The 17207-nt window shown below is 44.7% G+C and overlaps 1 protein-coding gene across 8 annotated transcripts in view; it reads right to left on the reverse strand.

Annotated features, from left to right (window-relative positions):
- The window catches only part of Rgsl1 (regulator of G-protein signaling like 1), a 54749-nt gene that overhangs the window by 5198 nt on the left and 32344 nt on the right, over positions 1–17207 (reverse strand). For 3 of the 8 annotated variants that reach the window (XM_039091355.2, XM_039091356.2, XM_039091358.2), the window contains exons 15-20: positions 15795–15924; positions 13334–13508; positions 9628–9766; positions 9326–9450; positions 5772–5881; positions 291–386 (exon numbers count right to left, since the gene is read on the reverse strand). In XM_039091355.2, coding sequence (XP_038947283.1) covers positions 291–386; positions 5772–5881; positions 9326–9450; positions 9628–9766; positions 13334–13508; positions 15795–15924 — 775 coding nt within the window. Of the gene's footprint in view, positions 1–249; positions 387–5771; positions 5882–9325; positions 9451–9627; positions 9767–13333; positions 13509–15794; positions 15925–17207 lie in introns of those variants that run through there. The other 5 variants (XM_039091357.2, XM_063272745.1, XM_063272744.1 and 2 more) reach the window with 5 other exon arrangements.

Consider the following 17207-nt stretch of genomic DNA (forward strand, 5'->3'; position numbering starts at 1 on the left):
AGGCTCAAAACAGACTGAGACAGAGGGTTTTATGCCTCTTCTTCAGAAGGCTACAAAGGAATGGACAAGACACGATTATTCAGGTAGGAGCTGTGCACAGAGCCTAGAGGGGAGTCATGAAAACTTCTTACACATTTTTCCTACTCACAAGCTATACAGCCTTGAACAATTATTCATTTACATTAGAGGAGCTTAGTCTCTTTATAATTAATAGGAAAATGGGCTGATTTGGACTCAGAACTACCCTACCTGGCCAGGGAACTTTTGCAATCAGTGAATCTTCAACTCACAGTTTTGGAGCGAATTTGTCAGTACATCCCGGGGATGCTGAGGTCTAAACCACTCGATACCTCTGAGCAAGCTGAATCTTAAGACAGTATGGTCACCTGAGAAGAAAGGAGGAGGCACATTAAAATTCTATATATAGCATCACTCAGAAAACAAAACAAGATTTTCTCAAGTAAGGGCAAAAGCCGCTGTTTAACGTCTGCAGGTTATAGAACGTCAATGACAGAACATTATCAATAGCCTGACTTTGTATCTGCGATCAGGGGTCTGGGGCTGACAGTGAGAAGCACATCTCAGGACTCCTCGGCCCATGTGACTCTCTAGGCTTGGGGCCCTGACCCCATAATTCAGACTCTCCTGCTCCTCTCTTTTTTATGTTGCGACTGAATAGGACTTTGGGGTTTATTTCTATGGAATCCTATTCTAGGAAATACAGTAAAAGTGGGGAGCTCTTTGGCCACCACTAAGGCAACTGGTCTCAGGAGGAGAATTCTCTGCTTGTCCTGCCTATCACTTCCAACCTCAGTTTCCATTGTCCCCCACAGTTCATCTTTGCTGTCAGTTTGATTGGGTATTTCTGTGAAGGTGTTTCCAGAGGTGTTTAGTCCGTGAGGCAAGACCCTCTGAGTAAAAATGAGGAAGTGAGCTGAGAGTTAGCATTCTTCCTCCTCTGCTTCCTGTCGAGGATATAGCACGACCAGCTTCCTGCTTCTTCTGCCATTCCCCTCCCAGACAGTTCGAATCTCCTTGAAATGTAAGTGAAGGCAAACCCTTCTTTTAAGTTGCTTATCGCAAGACATTCAATCGCAGATGTCTTACTGGCTTTTCCTTTTGCTCTGTTGAAACACTTAGACAAACTCAACTCAAGGGGCTTAGACAAGAAGATGGGGAAGTTAAGGTGGTGGGGACAGGCAGCAGATGGTCGGGATGCACCCGCAATTAGAAGACAGTGAGGCAAACGCTGCTGCCCAGGTCCACATCTCCATTCATTCAGTCTAGGATCCCAGTCAGGGAATGGCGGTGCCTCAGGGTGCAGGTATTCCCCTTCAATTACTCCAGTCAAGACGATCCTCCACACAGGCGCTGAGGGGCTTGTCTCTTGGGTGATACAAGATTCCACCAAGCCAACAACTCGTACTAATGACCATGCTCCACCCACTGTCAAATTGACACTCAAACATACCATTTTTAAAAATTACATTCTTATTTATTAATGTGTCTATGTGCAGTGCATGCATGCATATGTATGTATGTATGTATGTATGTGTGTATGTATGTGTGTATGTATGTATGTATGTATGTATGTGTATATGTATGTGTGTATGTATGTATGTATGTGTGTATGTATGTGTGTATGTATGTGTGTATGTATGTATGCATGTATGTATGTGTGTGTGTATGTATGTGTGTATGTATGTATGTACCACAGCACACTTGTAGAAGTCAGAGAACAACCTGCTGAAGTCGGTTCTCTCCTACTGTGTGGATTCCGGGATCAAACTCAGGTCATTAGGCATATTTACCAACCAAACCATCGAACCATCGCTCTCAGGCCATAACCTATCCCTCGTGGCCACTGGCTCAGAGGCATCTTGTAGCATAAAGGCACTCAGCTCAACATGGAAAGTCCTCATAGTCATTAAAATTTCCAAACTTTAAAAGTCCAAAGCCTTAATTGTTGAGCTTCTATAAAAGACACAAACAAACAAACAACAAAAGCAGGGGCCAGAGATAGGGCTTCCCAGTTAAGAGCACTCTTAACTGTGCTCTCGCAGAGGACCTGGTTCCGTTCCTAGCACTCACATGGTGGCTCACAACCATTTGTAAACTCAAGTCCCAGAGGCTCTGACACCCTGTTCTCTCCTCCTTGGGCAAAGCATTCATTTACATAAAATAAATAAAGTTTAAAAATCCCTCTAAAGTTAAAACAAAACCCAAAATACATACTTGCTGTTGTACCCAGATTGTAAAAACACCAAAGGGACCACCAGGAATCACAACCCAATGTAATCCCATGAGGGTCTTTATTCAAGCTAGAGCTGGGGCCACCAACCTTCCTGATGGAACAGGAAAAAGAATACACCCCCAGTTCTAAGTGAAGGGAGTTTATAAAGGAAAACACCGAAAGCCTTGGCATTAAGTAAGAGGGTAAATGAATGTTGATCTTTCAAGCTAATTGTTTTATAGCACCTGGTTAAACCATGAGGAGGGAGTATACATCAAAAAGGAGAACCTTGACCTGGGAAAGGTTTGTTTTCTTAGCCCACTCTGTTATCAGCCAGCTGCATCTGTTGTGTCTCCAACTGCCAGGGACATTTCATAATTTTGTTTCTCAGGCCTCAAGGGAGGGGGTCAGGCCTCTCTAAGGGAAAGTTAACTTAGAATGGAGTCTTAAAAACAAAATGGAGTTTATTCTGCTACCTCAGTCCCTTCTCTTGCAAAACATAATACATAGTAAATATTCCTTCTTCAAAACTGAAGAATCAGACCTGGGTATGATGGCCACACTTTAGGGAGACAGAGGATCTCTGAGTTCAAGGCTAGCTTGGCCTACATAGTGAGTTGCAGGATAGCCAGGACCAGGGCTACAGACAGAAACCCTGCCTTGTAAAAGAAAAGCAAAACCAAAACTAAACAGAGCTGAAGTATTGGGGCATAGCAAGGAGTGATTAGACCAAAACCAGCCCCAAATCCTGCAGGGAAAACACCAAATCCTGCAATTCTGTATTTAGCATCTAGGGCTTATGATAAATTTGACTGGGCTCCACAGGGCTTAGGCAGGCCCACCACTTCTGCTCCATATCTGCAGGGCACATACCCTCCCTCTTGGGCTAGCCGTGCTCTCCTACAGTTCTCCTGGACATTCCACAGTGCTGGCATCCAGTATCCTAGAGTCTCTACTGCAAATTCAGTTTCACCTTTACATCCACACAGTGGTCTCTCAGTGCCTCCTTGTAGGAACTCTGACCATGAAACACCTTGACTGGCCTTAGTCTGAAACAGAGGGTTAAGACTACATGTTCCTCTCAATATTGTGTCTTCCACACCTCCAAAATTTTTGTCACATGGATGACACTGTCTGGTCCCCTTGGACCACGGCTGCATTGGCTTCTGCTCTCCTTTCAAGCAAGCCTGCATCCTCCCAAGGTTAGAGCTTTTGATGTGTGAGGTTCTGTCCTCAGGATACCTTTCCTACTGCCTTGGGGCAGCGTTCCTTGGTCCCTCCAGTCTCTTCAAATAATTGCATCCGCTTTCTAAGCGCCAGTCTGAACTGTAGGGGTTTGGTCCACTGCTGCTTGTGTTTAAATGCTAATACTGGCTCCTGAGATCTGGTTACCCTGAGGAGCAGAGCCTCACCGCACACCAAGTGATAAATGTTGCTCCCCAATTTAACTGGTCAAAGGTAGGACTTGAAGACTGAGGGGGGCGGTCTCAGGAGAGATCAAAGGGAAGAAGAAAAGATGTGGAGAGTGGCGGAGGCTGCCATGAACCATGATCACATGGTGAGAAACAACAAATAACAAGGGACATATGACTGAGAGGTAAGTTGGCATGACTCCAAATCTGCCCAATCTAGGCTTACAGGTTGTAAATAAAATACCCAGAGAGTATGCTTTTATATGGACTAGCTGGATTTTAATTCCTATTACACTGAACGTTCTCCTATCTTAAAACCTCCTCTGCCAGACAAACTAGTCCACTGTCTTTAAATCCAACTTCACTCAAATTTCCTGGACAAGGGTAGAATGAAGCCGTATTCTTAGTCAAAGCATCACGCAAATGGCACCTAGTGCAGTTCCTGATAGAGTCCTCACTCCCTTCTGCTGAAGTCTAATGAACTGGGCCTCCACTCTCTGCCGCACCCTTGAATCACTTTTGAGGAAGCACTTGCTTGTTAGTGCTTTTTAGGGGCAGAAAATTCTTTGGCCCTTTCCTTTCATGAGTTGCTGTTTACTTGCTTACAAGGGTGGGTTTTGGCCATGAGGTCACTCCCCTCTTTATCTCAGTGCAGACCAGGCCTCCCTTTGGTCTCCTTTTCTCTTCCAGCACACATAACTTAGCTCCAACATTAAATATCTGGGTGCCAAAATTTTCAAGACCAAAAGCAACTTGGGAAGAAAAGGGTCTATTTCATCTGATAACTTACAATTGGTCCTGAAAGGAATTCAGGGGAGGAGCCCGGAGGCAAAAATTGAAGCCAAGGCCATAGAGGAAAGGTGCTTCCTGGTTTGCTTCTCATGGCTTGCTTAGCCTGCTTTCTCATACACTCGGGACCACCTGCCTAGGAGTGTCAGGTGTGGTGAGCACTGTAAAATCAATCATTAATCAAGAAAATGCCCTACTGACTTGGCTCCAGGCAATTCAATAGATCATTTTCTCAACCGAGGTTTTCTCTTCCCTGATGACTCTAAATTGTGTCAAGTTGGAAAAAAGTATAATCAGCACAATGACTTTGTGCCAAGAAAACCACCTATGGATGAGAGAGTTAATAAGGTGGGGTGTGTGTGTGTGTGTGTGTGTGTGTGTGTGTGTGTGTGTGTGTGTGACTTTTCTATTGCTGAGATAAAACACCATGACCAAGGCAACTTATAAAAGTGTTTAATTGGAATTATGGGTTCAGAGGCTTAGAGTCTATGATAGCAGGGTGAGGAAGGGGCTGAGAGCTCACGTGTTGATCCACTACCACGAGACAGAGGGCACACTGGGAATGGTGCAAGTCTTTTGAAGCCTCAAAACCCACTCCCTAGTGACATATCTCCTCCAACAAGATCATACTTCCTAATTCTTCCCAAACAAACAATTCCACTAACTGGAGACCAAGCACTCAAAAATATGAGCCTATGGGCTCATTTAAACCACCACCACCATCACCACCACCACCACCACCACCACCACCACCACCACCACCACCACCACCACCACTACTACACACACACGCACATGCGCACATCTTATAAATACATATGTTCTATAAATATAGATTAACAATAAGTATATCTCATTAACAACCATAACACCAAGATACTCAACACTTTCAACTTAACTCCTACACTTCCCTTACATTTTCACGTATATACATGAAAATTTGTACATTTATCACTGTGTATCTAGTTTTCACTTATTTTCTCACTTAACTCAATAAAAATGCATACTTCTTGAATGCTAAGGTTCTCATGGTGATAGTTGGATGGGAGCCTCCTGAACAGCTGCCAAAGAGGTTACGGTGGCTCTGCATGTGGAGCAGGGGAGCAGGATCCCAGGACGCCCTGCCCGGTTTGCTCTGGATGGCACCCCTCGTCCTTAATATCATACAATGAGCACTAATACTGCTATTTCTCTAAGGGCCAAGTTAAGGTGATGACCACTACAATAGCCACCACCTTTGTGCCCTGTAACTCTTAGAGTTAGCTCTTTAGACTTCTGTTCTCTCTTTACACATCTCTGGCTGGAGAAATGGGGCTATGGACCCAGGGTGGACTTACCTCCACTCCATGGTGGGTACTTGTATACAGATTTGGGAGGATTTCTTCCGTCCTCAAACTTCTTCCCAATGTACTCTATATAGGAGCGTGTTGCCTTCCAGCTACAAAACCTGTGGGAAGAATGGCTGCCAGTTACACAGAAGGGTTGGAATGACGAATATAAGGGCAGCTTGAGTGGGACCAGCCATCCAGACTGTGGGGTGTCCAGCAGAAGGAGAGAGATGGTAAGATCAGCCATTCAGACTGTGGGTGTTCAACAGAAGGAGAGATATGGTATGCTGTATTGCACTGGAAGTGCTGCCTGTCTAAGGACATTCTCCTTGTCCAGGCTTGGCTCCAGTGGAGGACTGACCTGAGCATTATGTGGCGGACTCCCTTCTGGAACCACAGTCAACAGAGTCTGTAAAGAACTACTATGCCCAGCCTGGGGTATAGTTAGCTGTGCCCCTTGAGTGTCAGGCTTTGTAACCTCTGTCTAGTGTCTAAGTTACCCAGCATATCCAGCTGGGATCCCGTGTGTCTCTTCCTGAGAGTTCCACTCCTGGATCCCAGCATGCTTTTCCCCCGGAAGATAACTGGTTCCTCAAACTTGTATATTTACTGTCATACTGACTATTACTTGTGAAATGTTACTTCCCAGAAGATTTCAAAACACTCAACACTTCCTCTTTGGTCCCTTCCTCCCAGGACTCCTTGGTTCGTAAGATTAGGTTTAATTGTCTGCACTTGAACTCCCTCAGCTTGAGGTAAGCATGGTTCTTGCCTGCTCCCATCTCCTGCTCCCCAAGGGCCAGACTATTCTGTTACAATTGCTTTGCTCCAATAAGCAAGGATGCATTGTTTACCCACGTAAGAGATATGTGTGTGTGTGTGTGTGTGTGTGTGTGTGTGTGTGTGTGTGTGTGTGTGTGTGTACCTGTTTGCCTGTATATGTACCATGTGCATACAATGCTCAGAAAGGGAGCAGAAGGAGCCACACTCCCTGTAGCTAGTTATAGGTGGTAAGCAGTTGGTTGTAAGCTGCCTAATGTGGAATTGATTTCAGGGCTTCTACAAATGCTCTTACCTACTGAGCCATCCTTCCAGCCCCCCTCAGCCTTTTTTTTTTTTAAAGAAAAAGGGAAACACAGTAGCCAGACCAACTAGATTGTCATTGAGGATGCAAACTACATGAGAAACCCAGAAGAAGGCTCTTGTAGAACCCCAGACTTGACAGTCAGCTGGGACAGCTCAGGCCAGACTGTGGAGACAATTCTCAGCAGGACAGGTTATGAGCCAGAGGTACACAGTTGTGCTGGGAGCCAGCCTGGCCTGGAATGGGTTGAAGCGGGACACAGTGTTGGATGTAGCTTTGAAGACTGATGGTCTCTGGCCTTCTAGCTCTCTAACTATACTGAATGCTTGCTGATAACTTCTAGAAAGTCCTAGCTATGGTTAAAAACTGCTGGCTTGGACTGGAGAGATGGCTCAGTGGTTAAGAGCACTGACTGCCCTTCCAGAGGTCCTGAGTTCAATTCCCAGCAACCATATGGTGGCTCACAACCATCTATAATAGGATCCCATGCCCTCTTCTGGTGTGTCTGAAGACAGTGACAGTGTACTCACATACATGCAATAAATAAATAAATCTTAAAACAAAAACAACAACAAAAACAAAACCGCTGGCTTCTTTCTCTTTACCTCTGTGCTTTATTTAACTCTTTATGCTTAAATAAAAGCCAGGGAAACCTAGCTCTTTCTTACTGTTCTGTGCTAAAAAAAAAACTTAACTCTTTCTTACTGTTCTGTACCTCATTAAGCATTGGGGAAACTTAACTCTTTATTACTTGTGCTTTAATAAACGCTAACATTTGGTGATTAACACATACTGCTTAGCAGCGGGGAATTAAGTAAAAAGCTGGTGGTGTTCCTGTCTCTAGTGAGTCAACCAGAAACCTCTCTGGCTAAGCTGGTTAAACTGGTGAACCAGAGAGGAAGGAAAGGAAAAGAATTAAGATGTTTACACAGGCAGATATGTATAGACACATACACATTCAAACATTCATACACCCACACTCTGGCCAAGCTGGACTGTCTGTCACCATCAACTCCACAAGTATTCATGCATGCTTACATATATACATATGCATACACACAAATATATAGACAAAAAGACAAATGCATTTGGATGGATGAATGGATGGATGGATGGGTGGGTGGGTGGGTGGATGGGTGGGTGGGTAGGTAGGTGGGTGGGTGGATGGATAGATGAATGGATGGATGGATAGGGCAAAACTCTCCAAGCAAACCATTCAACCAACAACTTTCTTTTCTCTGGTGTTTTTGTACCTTCTTACATAAAAAGTTCTCTAGAAAATTACCTCAGAGATAAAATGTTACATGGAATTGGAGTTACAGAAGGATGCTGATAGTAAGTTCAAAGCCGTGTTTCATTATAATATGCTCATTATAAGTCGAAAGCAACCGTTTTTACATGGTCTTGCCTTATCACAGTACACACCTATGACTTTATCCTTGGACCTAAATGTTTTTCCTTGAACACAAATTTGTCCCAAGCCTATTTCTCTTAGTGTAATTATGAAAGCTCATTGTATTTCTTACTATGCAGCCTTTACTTACTATTCGGAAGAGTGGACACATTCTCTTCTTGATTCTTACCTTATTACATCTTTCTAGCAACTCAGACCATCTCTAAAAACTTTTTTCCTAAAATTGTTTGAGTCAAATCAGGAATTCTATAGACTCGTTATCTGTTTGTCTATACAGCGTCTCTACAAGATAGTCCATCTTTGTAGGTCTGCAGAGATCTGCTCAAAAGGGTGGGCTAATACCTGGTGATAGTTACATATTTAATAATAAAAGGAAAAGGACATTAATAGCAGGAATCTTTCCTCAAATGTAGTCTCCTCCCCCTTGCCTAAAGAAGCAAATCTATCATACCTCAGCGTCCATGGGGGAACCATCACAGGAAGGTCACCTGCTAGTTCTCAGCTTCTCCCAGTTGGCTCCTGGTGCAGTTGTGTTTGGTTGACAAGTATTTTGGTAATTTAGGTTTTGAATTTTGGCCCTCATTGGCTCCTTGCCATGTCTTCATTTTAAGTTTAAAGTGACGTTTGTCATTTGTCTTTTGGGAGAGAGGTGACATGAAACTGAGTACCAACTTCTCTCCATGCCTCAGTGATGATTAGGTGAAAATAGAACGGGAAACTGCTCTGGCCTAAGGTTCTTTACCACAGACAGTTTCCGCCTTGACAGATTTTTGTCCCTCAGGAGCTGCAGTCAGCCTCATGCTTAGTGGAGAAGAGTTTCGGCTTAGGTACAAACTCATGCTCCTGATCCAAGGAAGCACAAGAGGAGGAGAGGTGTGGAGCCAGCATTCTGGCTTTTGTTGTTCTCACTCTTCTGTCCTCCTTTTAACCCCAGGCATGCTGGTGGAGCTGAGTGGGTAGGGCAGGAACAGCCCTCCTAGTTCCTCACAAAACTGGGGATGATGGGACTCAGGAAGGCAAAACACTGTTTGGCTTGGTAGTCAGTGGGTAGGACAGTGGAGGTACCTTTTCCAGAAGTACATAACGACAGGGAAGACGGACATGATGGCCCCATGGAAGATGGTCCTGTCTAGGTGGCCTTCTGTGATGGCAGAGAAGATGATGTCCTTCTGAGACTCAGAGATGTTCACCTACCCACGGGGCGGAAGCATGTCACTGTTAGAGGCCACAGGAAGGGGAAATGACTTCTATTGACCCTTAGCATCCCCTAAAACACCACCTCTCCAGAGGCAGTTTCCTGTGGTTTTGCTATGAGGTGCCCAGTGATTCAATCTTAGGGTTTTATGGAGGAATGGATCACCCCTTACCCTCAGCTTTGGAGGAAGATCAGAAATCAGGTAAAGCTTCAGAATAATGTTAAGTTTAGACCGCATCAGGACGATATCATTCTCGTTATACGCTTTGTTGACCTGTAACATGTGAGCTGAAGTCACCAGGTCATTAAATCTACAGAAGAGGCATAGGGGAGAAGTCAACAAGAGAAGGTAGGAGCAGATGCTGGATACGGGGACTAACTCAAACCTATTTCTAGCAAGAAAAGGGCAGGGTCAGTTCTGAGCCAGATTGTGACTTCATTCACTCAATCTCAACTCTCCCACTAGCATCAACTGAGCACAGAGAACACAGCAGGCCCCATGCTAGGCTCTCTGTCTAGTACACATCTTCACCACAATCTCCACCTCCACTCCTCCATCCCTTGGTCTCCTCCTAGCCCTGCAAAAGGTCTCACCTATGACTAACTCAAGAACTTCAGGGCTCTCCTGCTCTTTGCCCTTCTGTGCTAGCTGGAGACCTGCCCTGTGATGCAGGTGGACGCCCATCATGAGGAGTACCTCAGGCAGCGGCTTAGACTGAACCTCAGTGGTAATGAGGGGCCCATCCGAGCATTCTCAGAAGGAGAGGAACAGTTGGTTTCAGGCTTTTTATTGGTGTCCCTGGTTGCTGTACAGCAGTGGTTCTCAGCTTTCCTAATGCTGCAACCCTTTAGTACAGTTCTTCATGTTGCAGGTGATCCCCCCCCCCAACCATAAAATCATTTTATTGCATCATTTTATTACGTTTCGTGTCTGTAATTTTGCTTCTGTAATGTAATATAATGTTATGTAAGTATCTGATATGCAGGATATCTGACATGTGACCCCTGTGAAGGTGTCGACCCACTGGTTAAGGATCACTGCTCTACAAAGAATAGTTTGCAGAGGGAAAGCAAGGAAGTAGATGGGATAGGGGAGCTGGTGGCAGCAGGAGGAGCTATGCACTGGCCTGCCTCTCTCTCTCTCTCTCTCTCTCTCTCTCTCTCTCTCTCTCTCTCTCTTCCCCTCCCTCCCCACTTCCCATGACTTCCCTTAATGGTTGTTCAGGGAACAATCCTATCTCATTAACGTCACTCATCCTTCCAAGGTCAAGGTGTCTCTTGGCTGTATGTTGAGAACTAGCTTAAACTGGAGACTGCGGGCAGGGCCTGACAATGAGATGTGGACTTTTTATCCCTCACATAACCAGAGTCCTGCCAGACAAGGCTGGCTATGGACTGGCATCGGGGTCTCAGGGACCAGGAACTGGCTCTTATCATTTCCACTGACTGTGAAACGGCTTGGTAGCCATCCCAGCATGTTCCCCGTTAAAGGGGAAGGAGATATTCTGCGCTCTTCTGTCTTCTGATGATCTTTGCTGAAATGTTTTGTGCTTCCACATTTGAGGGGTCTAAGAAGAGCTGCACCATTTAGAGAAGCACTGGTGGCTTGGGACAGCCTTTTCAGGTCTCCTGAGGCCAGCTTTTAGATTTCCCTCTCATAATTTCTTTTTCTTCATCCCTGGTCCTCCCACTGAAGACCCTGATATGGCTGGTCCAGGTCAGCTCCAGGACAAGACACCATGGCTGAGGACTCACAAATGCTTATATTTCTGGTCCCCCAACTTTACCTAGCACCTGTCATCCCAAGCAACTTCCCCACCTTTTTATGTGTGTCTTGTCTGCATTCTTAGTCTGGGGCTGATAGAGATACAAGTCAATAAAGACAGAGGCTCTGCTCGATAAGGGGGAGGTCATCAGTGAACACCGAGGACTGAGGAAGTCCCTCCACAGAGTGTAGTGGGTCAAACTCTCTTGACATTCTGCATTTTGGAAAACCACATTAACCAGTGTCCCTGGCGTGGTGAACATAGATTGGTGGCCTATCTTTAGTTCACTCTTACACTTTTGCCAGTGGAGATGTTTTCCAGGAGTTACTAATTCTTTTTTTTCCCAAATATCTTTTACTTTAAGTTTGAACTCATTCATAGAACAGAGCAGAATCTAAAATCTAAAAAGAAAAGTACTTATTGTTTCCATAAAAATGAACCAGAGCAGGGCATGGGGACACAACTGAAATTACAAACTGTGCTGGAGAAGCTGGGGAGGCTTGAGCTTAGCCTATACTACATAATCAGACCTGCCTAAGAAAAGAGGAGGGAGGGGGAGGGAAAGGGAGGCGGAGGGAGAGGGAGGGGGATGGAGAGGGAGGGGTTGGGAGGGGGAGAGGATTTGGCTAGGAACATAACTCATTTCTTTAGCTTTGCATGGGTGTGGCCCTGGCGGGGGGGAGCGGGGGGGATCCCACCCTTACAGAATACATACAGGAACAAACGAAAACCCATAAATCTTAAGTTGCTTTGGAGTGAGTTTTAGATTTTTGTTCCACTTTAACAGTTTTGGTTGTAAGCCTAGCCTTTAAAGGCCAAGCCATCTGTAGCCCTTGTTCCACTTTAAAAAAAAAATGAAATTAGAGATGGCTGACAGTATTTGGAGCATAATTTAGAGCTTATACAAAAATGTATAAACTTTCTATTTGTATGCTGACTTGAGGTTTGGCAAGTAAGTGAATGTGTATTAGCACATTTGACTTAAAAATACTTAATCTAAACACCCCCCCCCTCACACCTCTCTCTCTCTCTCTCTCTCTCTCACACACACACACACACACACACACACACACACACACACACACACACTCACTCTCTCTCTGTCCCTGTCTCTCCCTCTCTCCTTCTCTCTCTCTCTCTCTCTCTCTCTCTCTCTCTCTCTCTCTCTCTCTCTCACACACACACACTCACTCACTCTCTCACTCTCTGTCTGTCTCTGTCTCTCTGTCTGTCTCTCTCTCTCATACACACACACAAACACACTCTCATTCTCTCACTCTGTCTCTGTCTGTCTGTCTCTCTTTCTCTCACACACACACACATACACACACACACTGTCTCTCTGTCTGTCTCTCTCTCACTATCTCATTCTCTGTCTCTGTCTCTCTGTCTCTGTCTGTCTCTGTCTCTCACATACACACTCTGTCTCTGTCTGTCTGTCTGTCTGTCTGTCTGTCTGTCTCTCTCTCTCTCTCTCTCACACACACACACACACACACACACACACACACACACTTCTCTTTTGACAGTCTGGCTTTAAGTGAAGAACTATTGGTCCCTGGGTGATCCATGAGACAGTTCCTTTCATATTTGTAAATAGAGAAAAACATCCATGTTCTGTATAGCCTAGGGATCTCCAGGACATTGAAAAGATCCCCTAGGACCTGAAGAAGGGTGGAAACTGATAGGGTGACAGCTATCCTGGGAACTTTCAAGACCATCTTCTCTGGCAGAGCTAAATCATTGTGCTTCTCGTGACAATCACTGTGGCTCTGATATGTCAAACCAACTTTTGCTAGGAGGAGTGTGTGTGTGTGTGTGTGTGTGTGTGTGTGTGTGTGTGTGTGGTGTGTAGGTCACAGATCAATGTCTAGTGACTTCCTCAGTCAGCTTCTGCCTTAGTTTTTGATGCAGTCTCCCACTGAACCTGGAGCTCCCCTTGTGCTAGGGTGCTCAGCCAGCAAGCCCCAAGCCCGGGAATCCTCTGGTCTCTGTCTTCTCAGAATTCCAAATGGGCAGTTTCCTCCCACCCCATCCCCTGAGGATCTTAGGTCCTCATGTTTGAGAGGCATCTCCACAGCCCCACAAGAGGAAAGAAAGATGAGAACTTACTTCTCCATTTCAGAAAAGAAATATATATCATTAACGGCAAAGTTGATGGTGATAATTCTGTGGCCAAATATCCGGCGTTTGACAAGGGCTATTTCTCCATTTTCCGGTTCTGTGTTCCGGGCGCTAGGGTATATTGGGGTATGACGTGCAGATGGGGTGGGTGAGGAAGAGAAATCTAACAGAGAGACAACAAGGAATTACAGTCGGGTTTGATCAAGTTTCTCTCGGGTCCTAAACCTTCACCTGGGGCTTCACCACTGTGAGCTCAGGTTCTGGGCCTAGTGAAGGCGACACATCCTGTGTCTCCTGCAGCCTCTTACACAGATGTGCACAACTGCTGAAGAGGTCTCTGCTCAGGTGTGTGACAGCACTCATATCAAGAGATAGCTAAGCAATGAATTGACTTCAGGAGCGACTGAGTGTTGAAGGATGTTTTCATGGAACTTGCCTAACAGAAACAATCACGTCTGGGACCATGTTAATCCGTAAGGCTTTCTGCAGAGACCGTGAGAATTGCCCATGAAGGCTCAGCTTTTCAGATGGGAATGTGGTGCTGATCAATAGACACTCCCAGGTTTATCAGGGAGGAATCAAGGTTTATCATGTAGGATAGGAAATTTGGAAAAAAAAAAAAACCTCAAAACTAAAGGGAAGGAGAGCAGAAAGCTAAGATAGAGAATGGAAGTTCTCAGAAGCCCTCAGGGGGCCACTGAGGTAGATGGATGGGGGTTAGACATCTTGGAGGGTTGTTCATACCAACAGCATGGTGGGAACTCTGAGCAGCCCCGGCCACAGCAGATAGCATGGGCACTTTAAGGATGGTCACGGTAAGAGTTTTCAAAATGCATCATAGTCTATGTTGGTGAGACTGTGAAGAATCACACCCTGATTTATAGCCTCAGTAGAAGTCTGAATTAGTGCAAATGTTCTATATAATCCAAATTGAACAACAACAACCCGAAGGCGTTTGTTTCCATAGAAACTTAGTTCATTTGAGTGAATGTTAGAATAACTCACGAGTCCAAAGAAACATGGTCCGTCACCGCCCATTTCTTCCTCATCACCCCAGGTACTTTCCTGTCCCATCTCTAACCCAAGCATCTTGTTTGAAGTTTCTAGATCACACCACTCACTTTCTTGTTTTAGGGTTCGGTGCACACTCTTTTCTCTCCCATGGCACCTGCTTAATTTGCTCACTCCTGAAAACTCAACTTCATGCCCTTGGCGGGGAAGAGTTTCTGCCCTGACCATTGCCAGTATCAACTGGGGTCCATCTGGCAGCATTATTGAAGTCACTCCTCACACTTACATAGGGAGTGTGGTTAAAACTATCCTGCTGCAAAGTATTGCTAAGCACAATTCAAAGATGTTCAAGCTGTCACCTCTCTTAGCTTCACGACAATTCAGTGAGGTAAGAGTCGTTACTGTTCTCATTCTATGAATGAAGAAATGGAGGCACGAGTCATTCATGCAAGTAAAAGTGGTAGGCACAATCTATTGTCTGTGGCTTACAGTTCCTGTAGAGAATCTGTAGGTCATAAGGGTAGAATATCTTTTGTATTTTTACTACTGAAGCCTCAGCACCTGGTGAGGTGCATACCTTAAAGCACTCTTGGGAAGGGTCATGAATGAAATAATGAAGCAGTTGAATTAATCTATACAGTGGACACCTTATGCCAGTCAAAAACTTGGCAGATAGATGTGTACTGATAGAAAAGGATGTTCAATCTAAAATAGTAAGGAAAATGTTAAATTATAAATGGAAAATATGGAAATATACATATCTATATCTATGAATCTCTCTATATATATATATAGAGAGAGAGAGAGACATAGATGTGTAGGTATGCAAATGTAATCAGAATGTAGGCTTCGAGGCACTGGCAATGTTCTGAAGATTTTCATTTGTTTCCTACATGTTCTTGTAACTTTGTTGCCTCTTTATTAATAACATGTATTGATTATGTAGCAGGAAGAATTTAAAGATATTTTTAGAGACCACAGTAAATGACCTAAAGAAACCATTTCATAAAAAGCGAGTCCTCTTTGCTAAGACAGCCGTGCCATAGTGGATGGCCTCACACCCATAAACATATGAGCAGCAGAAATTGGACATGAAGGGTTGTGAAAACACAAAACAAACACATGAAGTTGGAATGGGGTAGAGAGGCAGAGAGTATGTCTGAGGAGGAGTAACAAGAAGCTAATGATCAGAATATATTGTACCTATGTATATGATTTGCAGAAAATAAATAAAAATATTATATATGTAAAACTCGAGGGCTTGGAGTGCCCTTGTTATTTCCCACACTAGCTGGCTCTTTGAGAAGCACCGCTACCCAGTCAGGCCTGGGAAGGCCTAGTCACCCAGGCTCACTGAGGGCCGATGCAGGCCTGGCACGAAGCAAGTAGCTTGAGAGAGCTCACGTGGGCTGCCCACCATGTCAGGGAAGTGACTCACTCTCTTTGTTGTTGTACATTTCCAGGTAGATGAAATCTGTCAGCTCTTGGAGATTCTTGGCATTAGTTACGAATCTACGGTACTTGCAAAAACTCTTGATGAAGCTGATCATTTTTATCCATCCCCTCTTCTGTGGAAGGGAGAGGGTAGCCATTAGCATGGTCACTCTTCACAAAGGACCTACTGTGTGTGTGTGTGTGCCACAAACTTGACATTTGTGACGTTGGGACTCCTCATTTCTACAGAGGGACGCTTTGGAGCACCCATTTTAAGGGTGAGAGAACCCAAGTAAGTTTGCCTCAGACTAAGTAGTTGCCAAATAGAGGAGTCTGGCTCCAACCATGAAGCCTGCGCTCGAACTCCTTTTACCACACAGCCTTCCGGCAACAGCGAAGGTCAGCATTCAAAAAAATTGGGAAGGAACAAGCTGCTGTGAGGAAATGACGGCTCAGCAGATCTTAAAGTGTTAAAGAAATAGAGAAAGCCGTGAACCCACTTCTAACCATTAAGAAAACTTTAAGGTATCCATTACCCCACTTGGGCCTCCTCCTCCTTTGTACAAGCGAACACATTCTGTTTCTGCATTCCTCTAATAGGTACTGGGCTCATTCCAGAAAATTTGTTAAGTCAAACCAAAAAAAAAAAAAAAAAAAAACTATCTTATTGCTGAGATAAAGTGCTCAGGTCTTTACCCCAGTCCCTGGACAGGGAAGGTCAATGCAAACACGGCTTTAGAGATGGCAGTGGAGCACTAAAGTGCAGTGGATTTGGGAGCTAGAGACTTTCAGGGTAGACTCTACTGTCTCCAGAGAGAGATGTGTAACTCAGGTCAGTTTACTTGTGTTTCTGTGTAACACAAAAACAACAGCCTTCAGCGGTGTGGCGAGCCTTAGGATGTGTGTAACCCACAGCAGGCACTAACAACATTCTGGTTTCCTTTTGTCTGCCCCGGAAAAGCTGAAATTACAACAAAGCTCGCTGATTCGACAAACACATTCTCTCAAGCATCCAACTATTCAGATTTGGAGACCCCGCCAGCTTTGGCTCATAAACAGCGAGAGCAGAGGGGGGAGACCAGCACATTTTTATGTCTACACTGCTGGTCTTCAATCTTTTTTTTTTTTTTTTTTTGGTTCTTTTTTTCGGAGCTGGGGACTGAACCCAGGGCCTTGCGCTTCTTAGGTAAGCGCTCTACCACTGAGCTAAATCCCCAGCCCCCCAATCTTATTTTTAGATATTATTTTAACCTGATCTTTGGGATCCGATAGAATTGGGCTCAATCTTTTCTACCTAAATGACTCACACAGAATATGAGGTTCCTTAAAGGAGTATGTTTGCCTTTTCAAACCTTGTGAAATGACTTCCCTGAGCGCCATTCTTGTCTCTTCTCCCTTTCTCTCTTTTTAAGGAAAA

The sequence above is a fragment of the Rattus norvegicus genome, chromosome 13, assembly GCF_036323735.1.
Source record: "Rattus norvegicus strain BN/NHsdMcwi chromosome 13, GRCr8, whole genome shotgun sequence".
Lineage (NCBI taxonomy): Eukaryota > Metazoa > Chordata > Mammalia > Rodentia > Muridae > Rattus > Rattus norvegicus.